Raw genomic sequence first — 18,008 nt, 5'->3', positions numbered from 1 at the left:
CTTATTGCCCCAGGTTGGTCATTGGTAATTGCGTTTTCTTTTTCTGTCCCTCCATGTCTGTCACTCTTTAGGCAGATAACTCCCGAGTTGGAGGTTTCCTCCTGCATAAAAAGGGATCTGATTAAATGAGCTGATGTCCTCCTGATATCCTAAAAATGTTTGGTTCTGGAATTGGCGGCTAACAGAGGCTAGCTCTGTCCTTAACCCGGCCCCTATGACTAGCCTCCCTTCCCCAGGCCAACTAGTGTCAGAAAGAATCAACCAGCAGCACAACAAATAATTGATCTTCAACATGTGCTTCTAATTCAAATAAAGGGCATTTAACCACAGTGAGTATCGCATGTGACTGAAGTATTTTACGTGAAAATTTGAAGATTTCTGATAACTTGCTGTAAAGAAGTTTTCACAGTGACTAAATCTCCAGGGGCCCTTTCTATCTCAAGTTCAAGTTACTTAGACAGTGATTAAAGACCTTTTATTGGCCCCTGTGGTAAATGATAGCATAGAGGAAAAAAATAAATAAATAAAAACAGCATTCTTTGGCTGTGTAATTTAGCAAGACTTAATCTATTTGTTTGAGTTTTCATCCATCGGGCTTGCTGAAATACTTTAAATAATTAACCTGTTTCTCTGCAGCCTGAAGCGTCCCCAGAGTTTCCATTCCAGGCCTGAGATGAGTGATTACCCAGCACAGATTGTCTTATTTATTTGGAAGACTCTCCAGCTCAGTCCAGCTGCTTTTTCTTGGGACAGCAGACAGACCCTGGACATGGTATCCTTTTACATTACAGTATTTATAAAGTAGAATAAATCAATGAGACCCAACAGAAAAAGGCCATAGTTTATTTTATTCATTTTATTTTTGTTTTTTCTACCGTCCCTGCTAGGTGCTCAGCAACTCAGTCTATCGAATTTCAAAACATGTAGAGGTGTCGACGTAAGTCTCAAAACTCTGCACAGAGAATCCCAAACCACAAGCTTGGACATTTCCAAGGAAAGAAGCACAGGGTGGCAGGATGAGGCAAGAGGCTGCTTACTCCAAGCCAAATCTCATGACCCAACCGCATAGTCATAAGAGGAGTGCGTTCAGTTGCTTTAGGAAACCAAGAGCAGTGAAAGGAAACACTTGGGAATTTACTGGTAGATAAGGTTTTTCTGATTGAAGAAAAGATACAAAGTAATGCAGACCAATGATGGTTTCTGGGCAGCATTATGATTACGTCTTTTTAGGAAAATGCCCCTTCTAGGGGACCTTACTTGCTGTCTGCCCACAGATTTATCTGGACTGAATCTCGGTTCCTAGTTTTTGCTTTCAAAGACCTCCTATCTAGGGGAACATTTGAAAAGAATTTACCAAGTGCTTGCCTGCTGCATAATCTGTGTGTCCTGTGTTAACGCCAACTTGCATTTTGCATGTGGAGCCAAAAGCTCTCTTCTCGGAGCCTGGGTCATACTGCTCCTTTAAAAATGAAAGTGAGAGAGAGAGAGAGAGAGAGGCCATGCTGATTTTAGAATTGAGTCAGGGCTTTGTGATTTATAGAGTACCCAGGGTGAATAGGCGTGGTTTATAGATATCCACAGGCAAGTCTTACCTTAAAAGACACAGGACTTCGCACACGCCTTGCAGAACATTCAGAACAGAAGAATCAAGGCTTGTAACCAATGAGACTAATAGATGGAATATATTAAACTGAGTAGAATCTGGTGCCTAAAAATTTACATAAAAGTGGCCCAGAGAATCCACTCAGCACATGTCCTGGCCAACTCAGAAATGATGAAATACAAATATTTAAAGAAAAATCTGGATTCCTTTGTGTGTATTTAAAATCCTCTCAAATATTCTAAATGGATGCAGTTTAGTCTTGGTGAGGGATAGAGGGTCTGAGACAATATTAGCAGAGTTTTATTTTTTGCCCAAGTTGTACAGTGCCTGCTTTATCCAGGTTTCTGTGGATTTTAAACCATTCACCCTAGTGAAAGCCCCAATAAAACACAGAATGTAATTATGTTGGGTGGAAGAAAGAAGCAAAAAAGCAGCGGGCCTGGTTAATCCTTTTATCGAGGTCACTCCAGCACCAGCATCTCAGAGGGATTTCCAGGCCAAAAGCAATCCTTTGTGTGTGTCTTACAGTAGTGTCACGTCCTCAACTCCTTTGAAAGTACGAGGTCAGGAGTTCGAGACTGGCCTGGCCAACATGGTGAAACCCCGTCTCTACTAAAAATACAAAAATTAGCTGGGTGTGGTGCAGGCCTGTAATCCCAGCTACTGGGGAGGCTGAGGCAGGAGAATGGCTTGAACCTAGGAGGCAGAGGTTGCAGTGAGCCAAGATCAAGCCACTGCACTCCAGCCTGGGCAACAGAGCAAGACTGTCTCAAAAAAAAAAAAAAAGAAAGAAAGAAAGAGAGAGAGAGAGAGAAAGAAAGAAAGAAAGAAAGCAAGCTAGCTGTTTTCACAGTGATCAACTCCATCAACTGTCATGGACAAATACAAGTTGGACCTAAGTTGTGCATCATTTTTTTTTTCTTACCAGCCTTGTTTCCTGGATAATTTCCCTTACATATATTGCTCACTGTGTCAATTAGAAATCATATTTATTTTCACTCATGAAAAAGACATCTGGAGATATGCAATCTAGGGCTGCAGTCTTTCCTACCTTTCTATTTTCCCTTGTAGGGGGTGTCCTTGATTTTCATTCTTACAAGGTGGCTTCAAGAGCATAAGCTACCAAGTCAGAGGTCCAAATGGAGAGAAAGGTGAGCAGGGAGAGGAACAGGACATGTGCCAGCCAAGTCAGCTTAAAAGCTTCCATAAAAGCCGCACCCATAGATTCCTGCTAACATCTCATGTGCCAGAACTATGCCAGTTAACCCTACCCTCCAGCAACCTGCATCGGGACTGGAAATACAGCTGTAATTTTTTTTTTAAACCTGAACACATTGTTTTCCAATTAGGAATTTGTTAGGGAAAAGAAGATGATTGGAGAGTCGATGAAATGGAAACTTAAAATATCCACCTTACTATGTTAGTGTGGGGATTAAATCCATGCATCAATCACTTGACAATACTCACTAATCTGATGGCACAGGAAAATCATGGACACAGGAAGGGAACATCACACTCCAGGGACTGTTGTGGGGTGCGGGGAGGGGGGAGGGACAGCATTAGGAGATATACCTAATGCTAAATGACAAGTTAATGGGTGCAGCAAACCAACATGGCACGTGGATACATATGTAACAAACCTGCACATTGTGCACATGTACCCTAAAACCCAAAGTATAATAATAAAATAAAATAAAAAAAAAGAAAAGAATATTTTCTTCTCTCTCCTTAGTCTTACTCACTTCTCCAGGGCCCCCTTCAGAAATTATAACATATGGTGGAGCAATACCTTGATGCCACAATTCATTTTAAATCTATTTAACTTCATTGAATAATTTCATTTTGGGGGAAAAAGTGGATGGCATAAGAAAAAATATTCAACCAACTTCTTGTTATTGGCAGGGCATTTCAAACTAGAATTGCCATTTTACATAGAACCTGCTTGTGATACTTACAGAAGCAACTAATTTTTACTTCAGATATACCTGTTCTACAACTGTTAAAAAACCCATAAAAATGCTTTACAATGCTGCCTATGTTCTATTTCTATGAAGCAGCATTCTTATTTTTGGTGCACTGTACCCAATGCTGACCACATCAGCAAAGAGAACTTATACCACTGAAAATATAGGTATATGCACACACTCTTTGCATTATTTTAAGATCTTTATTATTAAGCAACTCATTAGGGTTGTCAAAGTATGTTATAAAATTACACAGATAATTAGAGATATATATTACATAGAAATGCTGATTTTACACTCTGTTCTGAGTAGAAGCATTTGATTATAGAGGCTCATAGCACAACAAAATGTATTTTACGGGACATTGATGCCCCTATTCTGATATTGACAAGGCAAACATCAGCAGTAGCAGAGTCAACAAAGCAAAGCAAGGTGAAATGAAACTAGATGTAGGTAAAACAAGCTAAAAATATTTTTAAGTGTTTGTTTATTGTCATGGTGGCTGTTTTCTACTTACAAGATTTCAGTACTCTAATTTAGCCAAGTAATTGCTGCTGTAAAATCCAAATCTACAGGGTGCATAATTTTTTAAATGGAGTGTGCATTCCTTAAGCAATACTAAAAACAATCTTACTTGGGTCTCTAATATTAAGCTTCAGAACAGTTTTGCAACTTTTGACCTGAACAAATCTCTTATCCATAAAACAATAGGAATAAAAGATTGCACATGTGCATTTAAAAAGTAACTTTATTACTCCCAGGTCAAAAAAAAAAAGAGGGGGGGAAAGAAGGAGAAAGGGAAGGATGAGGGGGAGGAGAGAAGAAAGGAAGGAAAAACAAAAAAAGAAAAAAGAAAAGAAACAGAAAGGCACTCTATCTACCTATACCTATATATTTTACTTGTATTTATAATCTTGGACTATGTAATTACTTCATTCACTTGTGTGTTTTAATTTACATGGAGAGAGAAAGAAAGATTTTCCAGAAAAAGCAAAAACTGTGTGTGTGTGTGTCTGGGTGTGTATTTAAATAGAATGAACAAATAAAAACTGTGCCACATACTTACTGCCAGTGCAGCAAAAATGTAAAACAAAAACAAAACACAAATAATTCCGAATGTTCGTAATATCTCTTTGATTTATAAAGTTTAAAGTGACTCTTTACTCAGTGGATGTGGGCTTAAAGTAATCATGATTAACATATTTTAACATGAAAGTAGAGTATACAACTTTATCTCATGTTCTAAAACTTAAGAAATTTCATTGTACTCAGATTATCCACTTACTGTGCATTAAAATCACTTTAATTGAATTCTATCTCACAAAATCCTTCACTTAAATGGTTGTTCCAAGTTTAATAAAAGAGTTTCTTGCAATCCACAACTCGAGTCATTTGTGTCTTGTACGGTAACCAAGACAAGAAGCATACATAACTGCTTCTGGGCACAAATAAATATCTCCCTCCCCACCCTCCCCCCAAAAAGGTTCTATCCTTTATGTAGCAGCCAAAGTTGCAATCTTTTGGGACCAGCAAGCTAGCAACGGTTTCTCTCCAAGGGTCTGAGAATGTTTATCGCTGCTAACCATCCCCTCACCTCATCTGTGTGATCCTGTCCCTTGGTCATGTCCTGGAAGAACGTGGGACATGAACATAGAAAGTCCTCTTCTCAGAGAAACTAGCAAGGTCGTGATTGCCTTGTTTCTTGTCTGCATTTGTTGGAGTCAACCAGGGACTTTAAGAGAGAAATCCTGCTCTAAATACTGTCAACTTTTCTTCTGCCTCATTGGTTAGAGAAAAATCGCTTCTAGCTCTCATTGATCACTACCTGGGCAAATTGCAGTGGAACTGGTGGCATGGACAATTTCTTACAGCCACTCGCTATGCTCGCTGAAACCAAAACAGTCCAAGTGGCGAACCTAGTGACTTGAACTGGTGAGCTGATTTCACAGTTACATTTCTCAACATTACAGCTTACTGAATGCATCTTTTGCATATCTTGGTTAGATATGATACTTTTTATAGTAAATCTTCATTGTATTATCAATGTTGACATATTTAAAAATGTATTATTTATGCTGCCTTACTTGTCTTTTTATTTTTCTTTATTCCAGCCTCCTTCCTGCCTTCATTCCCCATTTTCGAATACTACACCTCCAACTGAAGATACAAGTATATAAGATAATAAAAAAGATAAATTTTAATCAATTAGGCTTCTTAATAGCATTCTTAATACAAAATTGGCTAGCAAGAAAAATTTTAATAACTGAGAACTATGGAATTTTTAGATTATCTTTTACCAAGTTTAACTTACTCTACTTACCCAGCCTCATCATAAAACATAGCTATAACACTTTCAAAAAAGCCGTGTTTACAATGACTTGATGGGCTGGAAGATAAAATGATTGAGTGGTAGCCCTCATAATCGCAATTTAGGACTACATTTGGGATTCTACAGAGATTCTGTTTAAAGTCAGGAGAGCTTTGTGATAAGGTGTTTCCCTGTATTCATGTGTGGCAGAAGTGGTGGTCTCCTCAGGGTTCTCACAGCTGCTGACAATGGCAACTGCACTAAATGACCTTCGTCTCGCATTGGTGTCTGATGTGTAGGATTCTCGAACTGGTGGTGCTTTTTCTATGTGGAGCTGCTGGTCTTTCCAGTCCAATTGCTTGGCACTGCAAAAGGGGGCATATACTTCCACACTTCCTTCAAACTGTAAGCAGTTCACTTTGTAATACTTCCTCTTAACTTCCAAGACATCATTAAACCTATGGCCCCAGAGAATTTCTCGGGGAACGTAGGAGCTTCTAGATTGGTGAGATGTTCCAGTGGAATCACCAGTATAGATAAATGTCACCAAAATCTCAAAGTTATCTTTGGCTACTGCTTTGCGGTCAAGGGCATACAGAGGGCTCTCATGGTCAATTTCATGGACAATAGTTACCGGGGTGACCAGGATGATTTGGTCATTGACTAATTTGAGGTCTTTAAATGCCATCGTCATCCTCCCTTCACTGTCTTCTGTGTAGCGGAGAAGTTGGGCTCTAACTGTTCCTTCTACCACGTGGTTTGGCCGAAAATCACCAATGCGCCACATGAGGCAGAGCTTCCCATCTCTCATGCCTATAAGTGCAAAGTAGCTGAAACGGATGGTTTGGGCTCTCTTTCGAGCAGTTGCCATTTTGGCCAAGGCAGCTCCAATGATAAAGGTATTTATGATGCAACTTAAGATGGACTGGAGGATCACCATGAGCACGGCCACAGGACATTCTTCAGTAACACAGCGATAACCATATCCTATGGTGGTTTGAGTCTCAAGGGAGAACAAAAAGGCCCCTGTGAAAGAATGGACGTTGTCAACACAAGGTGTGATGTCTGGATCATTTACTAGATCGCCATGATGAAAGGCTATGAGCCAAAAGACAGAGCCAAATATCAACCACGAGAGAATATAAGATAAAGAAAATATCACAAACATATGGCGCCACTTGGTGTCCACAAGCGTGGTGAAGATGTCAACCACATAGCTTCCCCATTCTCCAAAAATGTGCTTGAAGTAGACATTACAGCTGCCATCTTTGTGAAGTAATCGTCTTCTTGCTCTTCTCTTCTCAGCTATAATGTGCTCTGGTGGGTAGCCTGGGTATTTTGCGTCCACATTGACAATATGATAGCTGCTGCCGTAATAGCTCATTCTTTGCTGTGCCCTTAGGGATCTAGGTGAGTTTTGGAGTAGTAAGAATTCTAGATGTGTTGCTATTTCTTGGTTTGGGTTTCCAGTTAGAACCTAAAAGACAACAAAAACACTTTTTAGCTTTCAATGTCCGTCTTTATAGCAATTTGCCAAATTTGGAGCAGTGTCATACCATCTAAAATAGCTACGACTTCATCTGAACATTAGATGCACAGTATTGATTACTCATTTCAGTTTAGAATTTAACCAGTCATTATAGAGGCAAAATATGCAATTAGAGAAAATAACATTTTTATATATGAATAAGGCTTGGGTAAACACTGTGATTATCCCAAATGATGCCTCACTAACTTTTCTGACCCGATATAAAAAAAAAACTGCTTTATTTTTGTAAACTCTTCTTGCATGAGGGCATTTAGAAAACAAAGTAATTGCTAATATGAAAAGGCAAAATACAATTCAGATATATGTCTAGCAGTCATGAGCTTCCTAACTGTTTAAATCAGGTTTTTCCTTAAAAGAAGGATGCAATAAAGAGTTTCTACTTTCATATCATAATGTAACTTTCATAATTGTTAATGTAATAGGTTATCCCTCACCTTCAGCACCTGGTGCTTGCTCTCCCACGGAGGCTTTTCTTCCTTGTATACTTCCCAGGACAAACAGAACTGACAGGGGCACTACTTCACATTAAACTCGTTTCCCCCTAGCTCCACCTTTAGTCTTGAAAGAAAAGAAAAAAAAAATGCATCTTTCTTAACCTCAGTGGAGCTAAAACTACTCCCAGGTAAGCTTTCAGAAAGGTGTAAAATTGCCTCTGCCTTTGTCTCATAACATTCATCCTTTTTTTTTTTTTCTTTTTCTTTTTTTTTTTGACACTGGCAGCTCTTCTCTTTCTCTCTGAATAGAGTCCCAAAAATTTGCCAAAGTTGCTAATCTCGTTTCCCTCTTAAAGGGAGCACGCCACAACTGAACCCTTCTCTCCGGCTTTTCAGTGTTTTCCTGATACTTTCACAGACATCCTTAGGCAAAATAATTTTTCTCCCTCCAAATTCAGTCTTGAAAACATCAAGGCAGAACATGCAGCGCTTATCATTTTTAGCATCCATGGTATAATAGGCCAATGGATTTCCCAGCTCAAGTCAAAGTGAAATTTAAAACTGCAACATCAAAATCATCTTGAGTGACTCCTGTGCAAAACAAACAAAAATAGAAGTATTGTAGCCAATTTTAATAGCTATTAGAATATGTGTTTTAGAATATTAGTAACTATTAGAATATGTGTTTTACACAGTCCACCTGTGCTAGACGGGATGAAGGGATTATAACGGGGGGACTTTAGGGAATCCTGCCTCTCTACTACATAGAAAATGCAGTATGAATAAATACTCTCCCTGACATAAAGACCCCTTGGAACGAACCAGGGAAATTCATCACTAAATACGTGTTCAGCACCTTCTTTGCTGCAAAAGGACAGAAAGAGTTAACTTCCCTCCAGTGAAAAAGAATCAATTTTCTTTTCCTCCAGGGATCAGGCCCACTTTACAATAAACTCTTTGTTTAAGGCACCACTTACAAGGATGGACTCCACTTAAAGCTAGAAACTCCTGTAAGACACGTATGGGTTTATCTCTGTCCTCTACCTGCCTGTCGGCCACTTCACTCACCCATCATCCAGATCAGTTTTGATCTGTTACATCCTCTCCTTTGTTAGCACTTCAACCTGATTTGGGGGGATCCAAGTGTATAATTTCAGGATGTGACCTAGGGCTGCGAAAGTGCTTACTGGAAGGTCCAGTGTAAAATATTTTCACAAATTTTGTCCACAATAGCCACCATGCTTTGTAGGTTTCTATCTATCTGACTTGTCATTGAACAATATTTTACAAACAGAAGAAGCTGCTGTAGGATTCTCAGTGTCCACCCTCTCAGCTGGTCATAGGAGGCATGAGAATGGGATGAAGTATAATCAAAGGCCCGTATGATTTCAAATTAAAAAGCAGATATGGAGATAGAATTATTTTCTTGTTAAATGTGTCCAACCTAGTTCCTTCAAGGGAACTACACACATGGTGGGAGTCTGAGAGTTAGAAAACACTGTTCATAAATCAAGAGCTACTGCGTGACTCTGCTCTTTTCTGCTGCCAAAAAATAAATAAATAAATAAAAGGTTTTATTTGAAATGGCATTCAGTTGGCATCATTTTGAATTCCGGGGCACCAGCAACTGCTGTAAACAAGCCTCTTTCAAAACACCTTCCAAAGTGAATGAATTTTCAATTAATACAAGTTACAAGTGAACAAATTTGAGTGTGTGGAAAATGTACTGTTGAATAATGTAACAATTTGAGAGGTACAAGTTACAACTGAAAATTCGGCTCCAAGCTCACCATGTCTCCTGATGTGTTTCATTATTGTGATCATTAACTTCAACTTAGCCAAAGACAAGCATTCAGATTCTGTTTAGGTCTATACACTTACCCTTTTCTTGAATCTCCAACCACATAAACAACGCATTTTTTAAAAGACAGTTGTCTTTAGACCAAATGATCAATCGTAAGCAAATAAATCATATACAATCTGACCCATTTCTCGGCCTACGCAATGAACAAAGAAGTTTATGAAGGCCTTTTTGTCACACTGACTAGATGAAATATTTATTAGTCTCTTATTTAGTATTTCGTGTTAATCTGAGCTTTTTTCCAGCTGTTTACCATTAAATAATCGAGGCTAGCACTTGTTGATTGACTGGAATTTTATATTTAGCATTTGCGCTTCTTAGCATTAAAACTCAGCCTTAAAAGTGCTTCGATGCTTTCGTAATTTTCTTGTCGCCATCAATTCCGCCATGAGAAAGCACTTGCAATGTTCCTACTTCTGTAATTTTTTTTCATGTTGCTCCGTAGAAACTGATGGTGGCTATGGAAAGACTTTCCCCTGGGCCTGAAAGCTGCAGGGTGGGGAGTGAATAACTCCTCCCTTCTCAGGCCCAGTCCCAAGGCTCAAGACCACTTGAGCCAGCAGCCTGCGTCAGCAAGACAGCGGAAGCAGGAAGACAGCTGCCCGGAAGACACGTACACGCTGAAGACCGAGAGAGAGGCCGTCCGGGTACCGCGTAGCAGTTACATCAGACTGAGACACTTCCTGTTTACAGGAGACTATATAAACCCCTGCCCCATACTCATTTGGTGCTGACGCCGTTGTAGGCCTCGGGCAGTCTGCGCCCAGGCGCTCGTTAGAACAGCGTGTTGCTCCACATCGCCTTGTGGTGTTTGTTGGCGTGCTCTCGGGGTTCGAACCAATACAACAGCCTTGCAGCTATTTCGTTGGTTTAAACGTTTATTTTTTTTTTTATTGCCAATGAAAATTACTATCAACTATCACTACAAAGCTGTAGAATATGAAGTTCGAAGGAAAACGCTGAATCAGGTAAGGTCTATTCTGCCATATAATAATGACAAAGGTAGTAAAAACACAGCCATTTCTTGGCTTAGAAATGACTTAGAGTTCTTTTTTTTTTTTTTTTTATACTTTAGGCTTTAGGGTACATGTGCACAATGTGCACGCTTGTTACATATGTATCCATGTGAGTTCTTTTATAGATGAGGCTAGAGAAGAGGCAATGCACTCAGGATGGTGAAGCGTTTATTAAATACCCACAGACATTGAGGATAGCAGCGAGAGACTCCCTGATTTACTTCATCCCACGAGGAGGTCTGAGAGAGGGGAAGGTAGAAGGGTCAGTAACCCCAATCCTGATAACCACTTTTCTCGTATCTTACTCATTGTCTTAAACTCAGATACAGAAACATTTCTAAATCTACTGTGACTAGTAGGATCTACTTTTAGGCCTCAGCTTTCTAAATCTTTGTATGTATTTAAGGAGAAACTTTTAATAATTTAGTACATTTCAAATAAGCTATAAACACAGCAAGGAACATTCTCAACATAACAAATGCACATCCTGCGCATCCTGCTTATTTGTCCCCGTTTCCGATACACAAAAGCGTCTCAATCAGACTCATCAATTTTGAAGCAATTCCTCTGCCGTTTTGCCACCTCCTCTCAAATTCAGCGACTTACCAGGTAAACTCCTCTTGTAGATTGCTCTTCAAAGGTAAGCTCATACCGAGGGTACAACACAGTGGTTAAGACACTGGTGATAAAACTGGATATTTCCTCTAGCATCTACTTAACATAATATATTAATAGGAAGTGTGTGCTTTGTGTACTTTGAGATGCACCACAAAAAAGGTCTAAAATTTCTTTAAAAAATTCAATTCTGAATGTCTGTGGTGTTTGAGGTAACGAGTGCCTCCTTTACCATCTAAAGGACCTGAGGTAGTTAACACGTGAAGTCATCAGTATTCAAGTTACTTTCCTGACAACTATAAGATGAGATAAGTTTTGGTGGAAATTTGAGAGCTGATGGGGTGGAGGTAGAAGAGATGGCATAATTCTGTATGCAGGTCACTGCCTTTGAAGACAGGCCTAGGTGGAGCTCTGAGGGAGGAGGAGAAGGAGACGGGAGGATGGGACCCAGGGTAGGTGAAGAGTACGCCAGCGGAGGCAGGTGCAGTTGGATGGTACATTTGGGTGGGCTTTGGGTGCTGAGGAGCAAAGACAGAGAGAGGTATTAAGAGTTAGGACAATGCCGGGCCAAATTAGGCTATGTGGCTATTTTGCTCAAAACCAGTTTTACAACTTCTTGCCCTTGCGGTAGAATTATGCAGGAGCCTGAGGCCTGGAATCCTCCTGAGACATTCAGACCCGCTTAGGTGGAGCTCTTCATTCGGCCACTGAACTCTTGCTTTACCCAGAACCTACTGGATAACTGTCCACGCTTCTCCAAATAACCCTCTGACTCTCTAACTTCAGTTTCTCCTTTGGTGACAAGTCAATGGCATTCTTAGGTTCCCTTCTCATCCCCAGAGCAGGGTGTCCTACACCTTTTCTTCCCTTTCTGTTCTCTTCTCCCTCTCAGCTCTAACCCTAATCCACCATTTTGGTGAATGTGGATTTTACCCCTCTCCTGATATAACTTTACGGTTTCTCCTCCTGAATCAATTTAAGAAAACCTTGTGCCAGTTTACTATAGAAAGGGGTTATAATATATTATGAGCAAACAGCTAAATGAAAGCTGGAGCTGGGAAGAAATCCAGTGTAACAGCATCACTAGTAATGTTATCTGGAGATCCTGTTTCTAGCCCAGTTTTTCCTTAAGTAGTATCTACATCCTGATTATAAATCCTACCTCTCCCCAAATGCTGTTTTATAAAGAAGTAGAAGAAATGTCGAATCTGGGATTACGTTTCTTCATGGTTCTGAATTTCAAGATTGCACCAAAACAATATAAATTATAATTTTAAGTTACCGAGTTTAGAAATCAAATTCCCTTAATATTAGGTTGGTGCAAAACTTAAAACCACAATTATTTTGCACCAATCTAATAAATAGTCTAAAATAAAATGGTTTTCGGTATTGCAGAGAGGGCCTGAACTAGGAGGCAGACCCCAGTTCCAGGTCTGCCCTCAACTTCCTGGGCATCTTGTGGAAATAACTTTTCTGTGAGCCTCATGGTACTCATTCATGAAATAAGGTTATGATACCTATGTCACCAAATTACTGTGACGTTTGAATGAGATAATGAATGGGAAGCCACCTTTTAATGTGCCAGGCACACAAGAGTCATTCAATAATTATTGTTTGAACCCCATTGTCAAAGGCATTCAAACCAGGGGGACTCCATCTTGGAGTAGGAGCTGGGTAAAATGAAGCTCAGACCCACTGGGTTGTATTCCCCAGGAGGTTAAGCATTCTTAGTTAACAGGATATTTACAGTTAGGAGAATAAGTTAATCATGTTTACTGAACAGACCTACAACCTAACAGATCCAGGAAATGTCCTGATGTTCTGATATCTTAAGAACAAAAGCATTCTTAAACTAAGAGTCAGTTTCACTTTAAAGATAATAATATAAATTCTTTCAGAAGACTGTAGTTACACAAAAATTAGCAATCCTTTGTCAAAAGCTCTTGTAGTAAAGCACATCTCCCCCATGATTTTTTTGCTTTGTTATCTTATATATATAAAAGCATTGCACCCAAGGTGAGCATGTTCTGCCCTGTCTATACAGTAGCTATTCTTTGTTCTTTCATTCCTCTGTTTTCTATTTTTCTTGTTTTTGAGACGGAGACTTGCTCTGCCTCCAGGCTGGAGTGCAGTGGTGCGATCTTGGCTCACTGCAACCTTTACCTCCCAGGTTCAAGCAATTCTCCTGCCTCAGCCTCCCGAGTAGCTGGGACTACAGGTGCCCGCCAGCACGCCCAGCTAATTCTTTTGTATTTTTAGTAGAGACGGGGTTTCACCATGTTGGCCAGATGGTCTCAATCTCTTGACCTCGTGATCCACCCTCCTTGGCCTCCCAAAGTGCTGGGATTACAGGCATGAGCCACCGCACCTGGCCCATTCCTGTGTTTTCTTAATTAACTTTTTTTCACTTTACTCTGTGGATTGGCCCCGAATTCTTTCTTGCGCAAGATCCAAGAACCCTCACTTGGGGCCTGGATCAGGAGCCTTTTCCAGTAACACCATGAGAACTGAGTTTCATCCTCTGTAGAATATCAGAACACTGGCTTTCACTCTCTCAAAGGGTGCTCCACTGGCAGGACACTGGCAGAGAGCCTGTGGTTCCCAGTATATGTTTCTATCTAAGCTCAGGAATATAGCACTGTTTCCTACCACAAAGCAACCTGGGCCACTTTTCTGTCCTTTCATTAGTTCCTCAAAGCCCCAGGGACAAGGTGACTTTTATTTCTTTCCTCTCCATTTTTTTTTTTTTTTTTTGAAACCGGATCTTGCTCTGTCAGTAAGCTGGAGTGCAGTGGCATGATCAGAGCTCACTGCAGCCTCGATCTCACTGGGCTGAAGCCATCTTCCCACCTCAGCCTCTCAAGTAAGTAGCTGGGACTGTAGATGTGTGCCACTATGCCTGGCTAATTTTTTATTTATTTTTAGAGACAGGGTCCCGCTGTGTTGCCCAGGCTAGTCTTGAACTCCTGACCTCAAGCAATCCTCCAGCCTCGGCCTCCCACAGTATTGGATTACAGATGTGAGCCACTGTGCCCAGCCACCTTTTCTTTCTTTTTGCAACCATCACTACATGGGAGATCCCCTGCTCCTTATTATCAGCACTCATATCTGAACACACACACACCCCCATCTATTCAACTCAGTTTAAAAATTTTATTACTGTTTACTGCTTTGCTGTGTATTACTTTAGGAACGAGCCTAAAGGAGACAGGATTGGCAAGATTAGCAAAGTTAACAGGTTAAAGAAATCCACAAGGTGATTATCATGCTTATTATTTGTCTTAAATTGTGTGTACGTGTTTTACTAAGACGGTTCTGAAACTTTCTCTTATTCTTATCTTGAAAATCAGCCTGCCCATCCCTGTCTTGGTTGGATGTTAGCCCAAGTTGCTTAGATTTTTTACCTTGAGCTGGATCTGAGTTGGCAAAGAAGTCAGAGAACATGAGATCTGATGTTCCTTTAAAAGACCACAGCTCAGTCTCTTTTCATTGTATAAGGAAAGCACTTCCCCCAACAGCCTCTACATTCCCCGTGGGAGTATTTGCTACTAATTGTTTTCATTCTTGTTTTCTTTTCATTAAGTTTTTTTAAAAAAATCAGTTCCTACTGTGTGACAGACCCATCCACTTTTAGGCACCGGAAAACAGAATTGCAGTTTACATTGGAGAGGCGGGTATCAACAAACATGAAAACCATACAAAGGAGCAATCTCTGACAGTAATAACTATCATGGAGGACACAAAATAAAGTGATACTATGGAGAAGTGCCCGGAGCAAGGAGGGAGGTTACTATTGAACCAGGGCCATCCAGGGAGGTTTGGCCCAGGGCCTGACATTCAAGTTCAGAGTGAGCTCTTCATTCCTAGCCTTAGGTTAAAATGCTCTCAACTCATACCTTGCTCCCTTTCTTATTTTGTTTGTTTGAGGTACAGTTTACTATCTAGTTGTTAAGGCTCTCACTATTTATAGGTGTAATTTGGCTGCAGCCTCCCTCTTTCTAAGCTAATTTTAAGACCTGGTTCTCATACGAAGTTATCATTACAGGGACGCACCTGCATTTTATCATTGAAGGCAGGCTTTCCTGATCTCTCACCTGGCTTCACCTGGTTTACGGAACAGCCTTTCAACTCATTTACTGCCTCTTTCATCCAGAGCGATCATTTCTAAACCTGAAATGTAAGTATCTCTCCTCCTGCTACCATGGGTACAGTACAAGCTGCAGAATGGGGTCTAACAGCAGAATAGTCAAAAGGGCAGGAATGTGAAGGTCAAAGACTTGGATTCTCATTATTTTTTTTTTGCCACATCTTAGCTGCATGGAATCAGCATCTGTAAGCCTCATTGTATTTATTGAAATCATGGGGACAATAGTCGATTTATCTCAAAATGTTTTTGTGAGGAATAAATGACATAAAATGAAAGCGCGTAATAGTTAGCACCTGGGAAGCTCTCTTTTATTTACAGTCATCCTTATGCCTTAACTTCAATAAATCTCTCTCCTCTGATAGCTTATGATATGGGGCCTTATCTAGTCTGGGAGAGATGCATGTCCAAGCTATAATCTGAAAGAGGAAGAGGAATTAATAAGAAGAGGAAGCAAAAATGTTTCCCAGGCAGAGAAAACAATATTTGCAAAGGCTGCCTGACTCATGCAAAGGCTTCTTGCCTCTTGTTTCTGCTCAAATCAGATTCTGTCTTCTTATATTTGATGCTATAACCTAAACTGTTATCTTTTCAATATCTTTTCAAAGGGGCGTAGGCCATGCTTTCCAAAGACCTGAATGTGGACATGGGTTGAAATGAAGGAGAACTGAGGCTAGAGAGGGCCAGAGCATAAAATATCTCATAGGTAAAGATTTGGGTCTTTCTCCCAAGTACAGTGAAAGCTGTTGAAATGTTTGAACCAAGGGCATTGCATGATAACTTTTGCATTTGAAAAAGATCGTGCCGGCTGTCCATTGAAAAATCAGTTGAGGAAATTTAAGAGCAGAAGGAGGGAGGTAAACCAGAAAGCTATTTCAACAATGAGGTAAGAGATGATCATGACTGGGATTAGGATGGGGCCAGAGAAGGTATCAGAAGCCACCTCTCACTACAGTGCTTTCTCACTGTTCATGTGCAGCAGGGCCACATGTCCTAGGAGTGGCCAATCAGAACTTCACAAACCAGGCTGAATCTTGAGGAAGTGACACAGAGTTGCTGACTCCTGTTATTTAAGGGAATGGCAGGCAGTCAAGAGGCCAGTGGTGAGGTGGTGCACATCTAAGTGTTAAAAGAGAGAGGCAAGTCACAGCTCCCTACGAGGCAGTCTCTGAGACAAGATTGTTACTTTGCCTTTCCTCTTGTTTCTGCTCAAATCAGATTCTGTCTTCTTATATTTGATGCTATAAGCCAAACGGTTATCTTTTCAATAATGTTTTCTTCTGCTGGTGTTAACCAGGGATAATTTTTGTTGTTTGAACAATATCAACAACAAAAATCAGTTAAAATTTAGTTACATGTACCTTTTTAAAAAGTATTCTGGCCAGGCGCGGTGACTCACGCCTGTAATTCCAGCACTTTGGGAGGCCAAGGTGGGTGGATCATCTGAGGTCAGGAGTACGAGACCAGCCTGGCCAACATGGTGAAACCCCGTCTCTACTAAAAAAAAAAAAAAATTAGCCGGGCGTGGTGGCGGGTGCCTGTAATCCCAGCTACTTGGGAGACTGAGGCAGGAGAGTGGTGTGAACCTGGGAGGTGGAGCTTGCAGTGAGCCGAGATAGTGCCACTGCACTCCAGCCCGGGTGACACAGCAAGACTCCTTCTCAAAAAAAAAAAAAAAGTATCTGATATGCAAGCATATGGTCTCATGACTCTCCCTTAAATCATCATGCCAACTACCAGCAAGCCCTTTAGTTCACTTCTAAGTGGATATTAGATCTACTCAATTCTCATTGTTGTCAAAACCACTGTCTTCAGTAGGCCATGGCAACAACTTCCTAAGAGGTCTCCTATTTTTGCCCTTCCTACACATCAATCTATTTTCTATTCTTTTCTTTTGAGACAGAGTCTTGCTCTGTTGCCCAGGCTGGAGTGCAGTGACATAATTTTGGCACACTGCAACCTCTGCCTAACAGATTCAAGGAATTCTCCTACCTCAGCCTCGTAGCTGGGACAACAGGCATGTGCCACCACACTCAGCTAATTTTTTGTATTTTTTTTTTTCAGTAGAGAAATGTCTCTACAGCAAAATGTTCACTAGGGGTTTCACTATGTTGGCCAAGCTGGTCTTGAACTCGTGGTCTCAAGTGATCTGCCAGCCTCAGCCTCCCGAAGTGCTCGGATTACAGGTGTGACCCACTACACCCAGCCCTCTTTTAAAACAAAGCCAAAACATGTCACTCTTTGCTTAAAACTCTCCAGTTTCTTTCCATTGCAATTAGAGTAATTTGCATAATCTGTATGGTAAGCAGATTGATACATCTAACATCTGCCCCTCTCTCTAAAGTATTTCCTACTACTCTTCTCACCGTTCTGTGATAGGTAGAGATCTTCACTGTATCTTCCTTTTTCACTAACAAACACTGGGGTCAGAAAACTGCAGCCTGAGGGCCAAATCTGAGTATTGAGTTGTTTCTGTAAATGAAGTTTTGTTGGAATACAGCCAGACCATTGTTT

At 40.5% G+C, this 18,008-nt stretch overlaps 1 protein-coding gene across 4 annotated transcripts in view; it reads right to left on the bottom strand.

The window, feature by feature from the left end:
- Positions 1–5,052: 5,052 nt before the first annotated feature.
- The window catches only part of KCNJ16 (potassium inwardly rectifying channel subfamily J member 16), a 29,402-nt gene continuing 16,446 nt past the window's right edge, over positions 5,053–18,008 (bottom strand). For 2 of the 4 annotated variants that reach the window (XM_032177814.2, XM_032177815.2), the window contains exon 2: positions 5,053–7,352. In XM_032177814.2, coding sequence (XP_032033705.1) covers positions 6,003–7,259 — 1,257 coding nt within the window. In that variant the 5' untranslated portion in view covers positions 7,260–7,352 and the 3' untranslated portion in view covers positions 5,053–6,002. Of the gene's footprint in view, positions 7,353–7,858; positions 7,932–9,739; positions 9,817–18,008 lie in introns of those variants that run through there. The other 2 variants (XM_058428664.1, XM_058428665.1) reach the window with 2 other exon arrangements.

The sequence above is a fragment of the Hylobates moloch genome, unplaced genomic scaffold (assembly GCF_009828535.3).
Source record: "Hylobates moloch isolate HMO894 unplaced genomic scaffold, HMol_V3 SCAFFOLD_15, whole genome shotgun sequence".
NCBI lineage: Eukaryota > Metazoa > Chordata > Mammalia > Primates > Hylobatidae > Hylobates > Hylobates moloch.
This window is presented reverse-complemented; position numbering and strand designations above follow the sequence as displayed.